A 10,954-nucleotide genomic window follows, 5' to 3' on the forward strand; every position below is an offset into this window, starting at 1 on the left:
ACAAACTTAAAAACAAAGTAGGATTTTCCAAGTAAAAATTATGAAAACCAGATTAATGCAAAATTCCAAAAAAACATATTATTGAAACTTAGCTAAAAGAATACTACCCACACCTTTACCAAATTCAGTTTATTCCAAGAATCCAAAAATGGTTCAACGTTAAGAAATCCATTATTGTAAATCACTAGAATTACATAGAGCTGATTCTTGCTATTTGTGGTAGTTATGTTAAAACATAAAGTCACCAGAACAATAAATTAGCAAATATTGAGCCATTGCTCCTAGGGGAAATATAGGGTGAGGTTTCTGTGAACGTCTGGTTACAATATTTTCATCAGTCCATCAATACACAAATTTGTTCTGTATGTATTTCTGTTTAAAGACACCTTATTTAAAGTATATATAGTTGATTCACTAACATAGAACTCACGGCCAACAGCACTGTAACTCATGCTTGGACAAAGCTTAGCTAACAACTAGTATTTTCTCCATAATGCATCTTATGACTCTCTTGCATTTAGGAACACTAGAAAACACTTCAGCACTATGCTTGGGGGCCATTTTAAACAGTCAAATCACCAACAAAAAGCACAAGGCTGTGAAGAACGTGGCATTAGAACGACTGTGAAAAGGACACTTGTTTATGAGAGCTGATACAAGGCAGAGCTTCACTGTTTTTAACCTCAGCTGAAAATGTGTGCACTGGGAGACTCAAATTTCTTACTACTCTGCTCATGCGAATGTCTGGCATGTCTGTGAATGACAGTGAAATCACTGCAAGTATTGATTTTGGGGTTACAAATATATGTTAGCAAGTAGGTGAATTTGCAAATATACAATCCGTGAATAATGAAGATCAACTGTATTTTAAATTTGTTATTATGTGGAAAATTTCAAACAAACACAAAAGCAAAGAGAATAGTATAATGAATCTCTGTATAAGTATATTCAGCACGATATTTTGAGGGAAATAATTTCTGGAAAAGGTCTGATAAAATTTAATACCACTCCTGATAACAGAAAACTGGGACTAGAAGAAAACTTCTTTTGACCTACTTTTTAAACTTTGGCATTGTTTTGTAATGACATTTTATGCAGAACACCTAAAGTCATGAAATAACTCAGCAGGAATTTATATCTCCACTGTTTAAAAAATTCTTCATTGTGAGAAACCCTGCAATACTGGAGAATCTACTGATTATTGCAGAGAAACAAGAAATAAGATAAACATTTGAAAGAAAAGGACAAAATGATCGTTATTTGTAAATGATATCAACACCTACCTACAATCCTCACGTACCTCAACAGTTATCAATTCACGGCCATTCTTGTTTCAGCTTTGCTCCAATCCACTCACTCCTCAACTTCTGCCCCAATCCACTTATCCCTCAATTCCTGTACTATTTTGAAGCAAACCCCTGCAAACCCTCTATTATTTCATCCATACATAATTCAGTAAGGATCCCTAAGAGAGAAGATCTTTTTAAAAATAATGTTACAACAGTACTATTATTTCAACTAAAAAAAAACACAATTTTTTAACACCAAATATCCAGTCAATGTTCAAATATCCAAGTCTCAGTGTCTTTTTTTTTTTACTGTAGATTTAAATTAGGATCCAAATAAGTGATTGGTTGAGAGACATCTTAAATCTGTTTTAATCCATAGGTACCCCCTTCCCTTTCAATTTATTTCTTGAAGAGACCAGGTCGTTTTTGCCCAGTAGTTTACTACTAGATTGTGCTGACTGCACCTCCATTGTCATTTAACATGTTCCTTTGTCCTGTAAGTTGCTGGTTATTGCTAAAGGCTTAATGAGATTCAGGAACAATTATTTGGGCAAGACTACTTCATTGGGTGGTGTTGTGTTCTTTCATAAATAAACATAAAATATTTCTGGTTGTCTCTCTATTATGTCGTTAGCAATCACTGATGATCAATGTCTAGATAATTCACTGGGGGCAAAATGATGATGTTCCAATATTCTTCATTTTATTAGCTGGACAATTCTCTAAAGAGATACTTCCCTGTATCTACCATTTGGTTAGCCAGTGATATACAATTCATACAGAAATGATACTGCCACTTTAGTATTTACCAGATTTGAAAATAATGAGCTTGTTCCATTGATGACCAACTAGGTTTTCTGTTTGTTTGCCTTAGAATTATTATAAACTTATGGATTTAAACATACCTGATGTGTTTCAACTCACTGCAGCTGTCCTTACTCATGTTCAAACTGTTCCATTTTTTGGATGAGTGTGAAGGGAAGTATTTTTGGTTCAGGCTTACATGTAGCATGCATTCTATCTTTTAGTTTGCTAAATAACTATGTTTAGGAAACAAGGTGCCAGTTTGGAGAGAACAAAGGTTCCTAATCCAATGGGAGAAAGACAAGTAAATGAAGGATTACAGTACAATGTGATTATCTATTGGTTGAATAAATGGCCCAACCTTTCAGGAAGGCAAATCAACAGTTTTTAAAAAGTTAAAATTCTACTAGCATTCTTCTCAAAGTCCAACAGTATTCATCTATTTGGGGGAGGATACTGGAAGAAGAGATAAACTCTTTTTTTTTTTTTTTTTGCCACGCCATGTGGCTTGTGGGATCTTCGTTCCCTGACCAGGGATTGAACCTGGGCCCTTGGCAGTGAAAGTGCAGAGTCCTGGGACTTCCCCAGTGGTCCAGTGGTTAAGACTCTGCGCTCCCAATGCAGGGGGCCCAGGTTCAATCCCTGGTCAGGGAACTAGATCCCACATGCCGCAACTAAAAGATCCCACATGGCAACAAAGATCCCATGTGCTACAACTAAGAACTGGCACAGCATGCGTGCATGCATGAAAAAAGAAAGAAAGAAAGAAAGAAAAGGAAGAAAAGAAAAAAAGAAAGGAAGGAAGGAAAGAAAGAAAGAAAGAAAAAAGAAAGAAAGAAAGAAAAAGGAAAGAAAGAAAAGAAAGAAGAAAAAAGAAAGTGCAGAGTCCTAACCACTGGACTGCCAGGGAATTCCCAATAAACTCTTAACAGTAGTGATCCTGAGAGATTAAGATATATATGTATAAAATGTTGGAATTTAAAAAATAATGGGCCTGTATTAATTCTATAATAAATATTTTAAAACACAAAGTAAGAAATGCTGTACCACAGAATGTATTAAATAGTACAGAAGTAATTAACTCTGTTAGGGAGACAGAAGGTGTCCTAAAAAGCTTCTGAATTCTTTTCATATTCCACCAATTACAATGAGAATTTGGGCAAGGAGCTTTATCATTCTGAGCCTTAGTCTCCTCATTTATAAAGTGGAATAACAGTGCTTATTCTGCCTACTTCACAAATTTGTGGGGATGATCAAGTGTGAAAAACTGTGTGAAAAGTATAAAGTTATAAACCAATATAAGTGTCACTAATACTTTCAGACAATTTGGAACACTAGGCTAGGACAATTTTCCATAAGGAACTGAGGTTTGTCTAAACTCCCCTAATATTTCTTCTTTGTTGTTAATGCTAAATTCTTAGTACTGTCCAAGAGAACTTTCTACAATGATAAAAATATTTTGTATTTGTCCTGTCTGTCCAATACGGGAGCCACTAGCACTCAAAATACAGCTGGTGACTGAGCTACAGAATTTTAATTTTAATTTAAATAGCTAAATGTAGCCAGTGAGTACTAGACAACCCAGTCTTAGCCTTATATTTCTTCTACCTCTCTCCCTATCTAAATATTACAAATGTAAGAATATTAACAAATGAAAAACTTCTCAAAAACACTCTTTACTTCAAAAAATTAAATTTTTGAGAGGTGCTAGAAAAGTACCTTAGAGTCTTAGATTTCATTTGAGTTTTAAGGCTAAATTGTTTTTAAGGATGTCTTATAAGAACCTAAAATTAACTAACCATGGACTAATACTTTATAGTGATTTAAGAGGGAAAACAGGTGTTTTTGTTTTGTTTTTAAAGATTTACTTTGATCTGTGAGAAATTTGCAAAACAAAAAATTCAATGATTACCAAAAAAGCTGTAATCAAAAAAAAAAAAAAAAAAAAGCTGTAATCATTTAATCAATCTTACCTTTAGCTCTGCTTGTATGAACCCTTGCACGCACCCAAACAACTTCATCAGCTTTTTGTACTGTCAAGTCACTAATTCGAACAAAAACTCGATCTGCAGCAAATAAATGAAACAATCTTGTAATTCAGAATTTACAAAGAGATCAAGATCAAAATTATTTTGATTTGATAGCTAGCATAGTACTTGCTATTATCTTAAATGATTCTCAATGTCTAGCAACATTTTTTTCTTTTTCTTTTCTTTTTAATTGGTTTATAACATCACGTAAGTTTCATGTTTATAACATTGTATTTCAACATCTATACACACTACAGCATGCTCACCACCAAAAGTTTACTTTCCATCCATTACAATACAGTTGACCTTGTTACCCATTTCACCCTCCCCCCATGCTCCTTCCCCTCTGGTAACCACTACTCTGCTCTCTTTATCTATATGTTTGTTGTTTGGTTTGGTTTGTTCATTTATTTATTTACTTATTTACTTTCACATTCCAAATATGAGTGAAATCATACAGTATTTGTCTTTCTCTGTCTGACTTATTTCACTTAGCATTATACCCTTAAGGTCCATCCATGTTGTTGCAAATGGCAAGATTTCATCTTTTTTTTTTTATGGCTGAGTAGTATTCCATTAAATATATAGACCACATCATCTTCTGTATCTATTAATCTGTTGATAGGCACCTAGGTTGTTTTCATATTTTGGCTATTGTAAATAATGCTGCAGTGAACATAAGGGTGCACATATATTTTCAAATCAGTGTTTTCATATTCTTCAGATAAATACCCAGAAGTGGAACTGCTGGATCATATGGTAGTTCAATTCTTAATTTTCTGAGGAACCTCCATACTATTTTCCATAGTGGCTGCACCAATTTACATTCCTACCCACATTGTATGAGGGTTAACACCTTCTCTCACCTTCCATATGTAGTCTGCCTCAAGTTTTATGAATTGTACATCTTAAATATATCTCTAAAATCTATCCAATTCTCTTTCATCTTCACTGCCACCATTCCAAAGAAAAGTACTGTTATATCTTGCCTAAACTATAGCAAAAGCCTTCTAACTGGCAATCCCCTGACCCCCTAATTCAGTCTACATTGGAGTCAAAGAGATAATTTCAAAATGCAAATCTCCTGAACATTTCAATGACTTATAAAGCCAAATACAGCCTGTGTTGAACTGCCTGTGCCTAAGTGGACATGGTATTTTTGCTTGCCTGCCATAGTGTGTAAGTCAGCTAGCCACATGGGGGAATTCTCTGCCAGGCCTGGACAGTCATAGTACCCCATTCCCCAGGACACACTGACTCATCCAGAGAAGGGCATGTTACTCAAACTGAGCTAATCAAAGTCTTTCTCTGGTACTTAATATACAGATAATGGGAATGAATCTGTCTTCCCTGGGGTCGCTGAGCTGAGATGGTGTAGGCCCAGGGCTGCAGCCACCATCTTTCCTACTACCTGAATTTGCAGGATGAGAGAATAAGGTCAACAGCCTAATGGATGCAAAGCCAAGAAGTAGAGACAGAAAGCCCCATAGATAATGCTCAAATCTCTAAATCCTATCATGCCTTATGCCATCTCACACTTTGTTTCCTACAGGTATGTGAACAAATAAATTCCCCTTCTGGCTATCGGTGAACCCCAACAATTATGCCCCCCAATGCTAATAACAAAGTACTACATCTACCTAGCATCCCCCAAACAGGAAAACTGTGAAAAAACTATGATGTGAAGATAGTGATACAAGGCAATCATGATCCAGAAATGATCCAGAAATGATTCTATTATTGTTCTAAATATGCAATAATTTGAATATTAAAGAAAAAGATCTAAGTATTAATTTAAAATATTTTAATAGAAATGATACTACAACATCATGAATGATAAAAGAGCTCTATTCTCAAGGGTATGTTGCCTAATTGTAACCAAATTTGTCAGTATCACATGTAGTAAATCCTAGTTACTATAATACTAAAAATACCTTTGTGGGGGATATTATAATGAAATCAAATTATAAATATATTTTACCTACTTTGTCTAAATGTATTTATAATTTGTCTCTTGAAGTAAAGATATAGCTTAGAGAGAACCTGATTTACAGGAGAATACCATAGATCTCATCGCCCAAAGCAAAGAGAATGAAGGAGAAATTTTGAAGCATTAGGCATCACAAGAGGATTTCTGCAAAACTCTGTCCATGGACCTTATGAGTTAAGCCAACTTCCAAGTCTGCTGTGTAAACTCAGACAAAACAAAGTATGAAAGAGAAAAGACAGACAAAGCAATTTTAAAAGACAGATCTGAAAATGCCAAGATTGAAAAAGCAAACGACTTACTAGGCAATCAAAACTCAAAACCAAACAAAACAGAATAACATAAGTCTAAAATAATAGACTTATAAATAAGCGTCACGATTATGGTAATTTTAATAGTACTTTGGAAAAGAAAGAGTAATGGCCCTTCTTTCATGTGGCATTCCAATTAATTAGCATAGGGGTTCTCAACCTGTAACATATCCACACATACCTGAGGCGCATGTCACACTCCCACCAGTATGACTGGCCGAGGCAAAGATCAGTGGCAGTAGGGTTTCAGTTTGAAAAACTACTACCTCCTCCACGGTTAAGTCACTGGTATTAGAATGAAAGAATTTGGAGAAATGGAAGCAGACAGGAAAGAAAACTTTATGTTGAACAATGTATTATGATTTTAACAGAGGTAAAACAAAGGGTAGAATTTTACTGTTATTTAATGTAATCAGATTACGTAGGTAGTTTATCCTCCTTTTGGTGGGGAGAGCTTGTAACTGGAAGACACTAAGTAGTCTGGATTTGCTAGCTAAATAGGAATAGTAATCATGGCAAAGGGTGACTGGGGCTTATGTAAGAGACAAATTCCAATAAGATTTTTTTGCGTTAGAGATCAAGGAAGTCCAGTTCAGGAAGACAGTTAAGCCAAAAAAGAGTCTCATATGACCCCTCCTGCTTGTTCTGGCAGGGGTAGTCCTCTCCTATACTATATTGCTTGTATCCCATTTTATACTCAATTACTTTACTTCACTATCTTTATCTTTCGAAATGGTTTATTCTTAGCAACCTACTTTGCCCTTTCACTGCACACTTTTCCAACAAAGTTGGGAAGGAAAAGTGATTTTGTGATCATGCAATAAATTAAATCCAAAAATAACAATTAAATTTGACCTGGGGTATATTATTTTCAAAGCATAAAATTCACAGGCAGGCATCTAAATTAGAAGTACTTAGTGCTTCCAATGGGCCAGAGCTTAAAGGTCTGCAGTTGTACCAAAGTTTGAAAGACATAATTTGGGGTGTCTAACAAAAGAAAAATGATTGTTAAATAGTTGAGTAGGATAACTTTGTTGAAATTGCATATATAAAATAGAAACAAAAGGAAGACAAATGTTTACAAATAGAAAACCTACAGGTCTGAGAGAAACAATTAACAAGTCAATTTCAAAGAAATATAATAAAGTCAAGGAGGAAAGTAAAGGAGGTAGCTTCACAAAGCATGCAAAAAAGGTTGCATATGATGAAGGCAGCTACTATTAACTATCTTTTATCTCCTAGGCCAGAGTCAAATCTTTTACATGACCACCTAGGAATATCTTTGTAATATAATTTACCATTTAAAATATACTAATTTAATGTATTTTCTTCCTTATCGAGATTAGGGACCCTAAACTGACAATGTCTGAGCAGGGTTATGGCATATGCTTGCCATTTAAGCTTTTCAGAACTATGCCTTCAGTTATGTCAACCTTACTTAAAACTTCATAAAGAACTTTCCTGGAATTAGAAAGAAAAAAAAACTTTTTTTTATCACATAACTACTAACCTGGTTTTTCTTGTGATTGTATCATTGAAGATACTCCATATCTTTCTTTTGCATAATCCTACAAAAAATTTTTTTACATTATGACTTTTTATTTAAACACTAATAGCATAGTAAACACAGAAATACAAATAACAGAAAAAGATGAATTCATTTAAACTTTCAGGACCATTTTATCAATTCAGAGTAGTATTTTTAAAGTGTGGAAATCTGTCATATCATTTACATATGCACTCCACAGACCCAGCTTCTGGTTAATTTGTTTTGGAGATCACCACTCCTGGATCGATATACCATACAAAATAGCACTCTCAAATAAAATTTACACACATGTACAACACATCTTAACTACTTTTTTCAAAAAGGAGATTAAACTACTTCAAAGCAGAGTTATAAATTTCCTCTGTGAAGGGAGACGGATGAGGTACCACAGTTTTATTAACTTCCTATTACAGGAAAAGATGTTCAAAGAGAACCAACATTTAGGGGTAAGCTTTCTGAGTAGCAGATGTCCAGTTTTTAGAAATCAGAGATGCTGGATATAAGCTAACTACAACTTTCCTTTTGTAAAACATCATCAAAAAAATTCACCAGCTTCCTGTTTCTAAAAACCATCTTCATGATATCAGGTTGTAAGTGGTTCAACACTGACAGTATGACACCAAAATTCTTGTTACAGATTTTAAGTCAGGAACAGGAAAAAGGAGACCTAGAGTCCAGACTATTATTAACAAACTATATTTATTAAATTGGTTAAGTGGCCTTTTATTTTAATCTCACTTTATCTAGAAAATGATCTCTTAAGATCCTTCTAGCTATAAAGTGACATAACTCTGCCACAATGTCTACCTTATACATAGACGTACACTATCTGCAAAGGTGGTTTATATAACTAATCAGATCAAGAATACACAAAAATGGTTTCCTTAAAATTTACAAGGTAACTTAGGATGTGGATGAAACAATTAGTTTCTGTCACTACAGCTATTTGTTGGAATCCTCTCCTTTAGATTTGGAGGATATTAGATTTTGTGTTTATACCAAAACAAACCAGACAACATATTAAGGTGTTTAATGAACAGTTTTTTCTTTTTTTTTGCGAATTAAAAAAAATACACCTTAAAGACGAAGATAACTCCAGTCCTAACAGAAAGATACAGTCACACAATGTAGCAACAGGGCAGCATAAATAGGTTACAGCACGTGAACAGAAAAAAGGGGGTCGCTTATTAGTACTGTTCATATTTCAGCACCCCTCATTCCATCTAATGTTCTTAAAATGACCTTACACAGTTTATCACAAATTCATATTTCCTCAAAAGAAAAATTAGGAGCCAGGTAGGGATCCCAATTTCACTAAGAGCACACATAACTTGTAGAATGGTTTCAAACTTTCATTTCCGAAAAGCACTGAAGGACCACAGGGTATTATGAATTACATAGATGATTTTGGGTCACATCATCTCAAAGACTTCAAACGCATTCTCTGCAAACTTCCCTACCTACCTCACTTGGGTTACTTAGGGGAAGAAAGCGAATAAAAATGACAAGTGTTCTTTAAAGCTGTCACATGGAAAATGGTCATTAAACATGCTGGCAGATCGTTTTACGAAGTACTGTCATTACTTGAAAAACATTAGGAACACGAGGGCTGCGCAAAAATCGATTACTAGTGGACATTAAAAATTTCCGGGGAAGAGATGGATTACGTGAAGGACGTGCCTAACCCAGGGAGGTTAAGTGTCACCCCGCCGCTCCTACTTCCGGGGCAGTTGGTACTTCACGGCGCCCCCCGACCCCCCAGTCCCGGGACACGCTTCCTGTAGGCCAGGTCTCCCAGGCGCCCCAGTAGAAATGCGATCCGGAGTGGGTCTGGCCACGCTGCTCGGACAAGGACCCTGGAGGCCCGGTGAGGGCTCTGGGCGCCCGGATCCCAGGCTCGCGGCCTGCACGCAAAGTGCCGACAGGGATCCAGAGGCTAGGGCCCCGCTCACCATACTCCCTCCCTCAGCGCGGTCCGGCCCAGGGGTCTGTCCTCCCAGGCCCAGGGAAGGAGGAAACCCACTTCCGCCGCGTCCATGATCTCCCGCGGCTTCTCCTGACTCTTGCGGCAGGCGCTGGCGCTGGGCATCTGGGCAACTGGACTACGCAGCGAACGCCGCCCTCCCTCGCAGGCTTCCGTAGGGCAGGCCAAAGGGGATTCTCCCTCCCGTAGAGTCGGAACCCTCCCTGCCCTCCTGTTACAGCACACGCGCTCGGACTCCGTGTGGAGGATCGGCTCCGGAAAGATCGCGAGAACCGCAGTTCTCTCGAGATCCCGGAGCGCTGTGAAGCGGACGGCTGCGCGCCGACGTCTCCTCTTCTTTCCCCGCCCCTACGGGTGTTTGCTTCGAATTAGAGGGAATCCCCGGGAATTATAGTCTCGCGGGATTGACTCTGAGGGATCAGGTCCCAGGGTACCAGTAGGCGAGGCCTTGCACGCCTTCACTTTTCAGCCCTGTCACACCTGCGAAATCTACTGTGTTGTCTTTCAACCCTATAATTTACTCCTCCCCGCTTTAAGAGCGGCCTGTTCACTAAAACATAAACCCATGCTCAGAACTCGACTTTTCCTCCCTTGAACGTCTCCGCCTTCAAGACTCTCCAGTGACAGTGTAGCTGCCTGGACTCATGGCAGACCTCGTCGCAAAAAGCTGCTATGTACCGGGACACAGGAGTGCTGAGTTATAGGCAGTTGGCTTGCTAAGGTAGGTTTGGGTACTGGTACCCAAGTGATAGTGAGGTGTAAACACAATGGCAGAAACCCACACATAATTGCTCTGATTGCCTGGACCTGTTGCACTGTTAGAGGCGATGCAAAATGTTGGTTGTCCAATGGATGAATCTCCCCAAGTTAGGCTTTAAAAAAAAAATTGCCATCCATGAGCCTCTTATTGCAACTGAAAGTAATTTGGGGGCTTGGTTAAATACTATTTCCTCTGCTATACTTCTTTGCACTTTGTCACGTTTTAACTATACTAGTAGTC

At 37.3% G+C, this 10,954-nt stretch overlaps 1 protein-coding gene across 1 annotated transcript in view; it reads right to left on the reverse strand.

Moving 5' to 3' along the window:
* DARS1 (aspartyl-tRNA synthetase 1) overlaps nt 1–10,268 on the reverse strand; it is a 67,083-nt gene extending 56,815 nt beyond the window's left edge. Inside the window, exons 1-3 of the mRNA XM_061199516.1 lie at nt 9,994–10,268; nt 7,932–7,989; nt 4,067–4,159 (exon numbers count right to left, since the gene is read on the reverse strand). Coding sequence (XP_061055499.1) covers nt 4,067–4,159; nt 7,932–7,989; nt 9,994–10,059 — 217 coding nt within the window. The 5' untranslated portion in view covers nt 10,060–10,268. The remainder of the gene's footprint in view (nt 1–4,066; nt 4,160–7,931; nt 7,990–9,993) is intronic.
* Between the last annotated feature and the right edge of the window lie 686 nt (nt 10,269–10,954).

This window comes from Eubalaena glacialis, chromosome 1 (assembly GCF_028564815.1).
Source record: "Eubalaena glacialis isolate mEubGla1 chromosome 1, mEubGla1.1.hap2.+ XY, whole genome shotgun sequence".
In the NCBI taxonomy this organism is placed as follows: Eukaryota; Metazoa; Chordata; class Mammalia; order Artiodactyla; family Balaenidae; genus Eubalaena; species Eubalaena glacialis.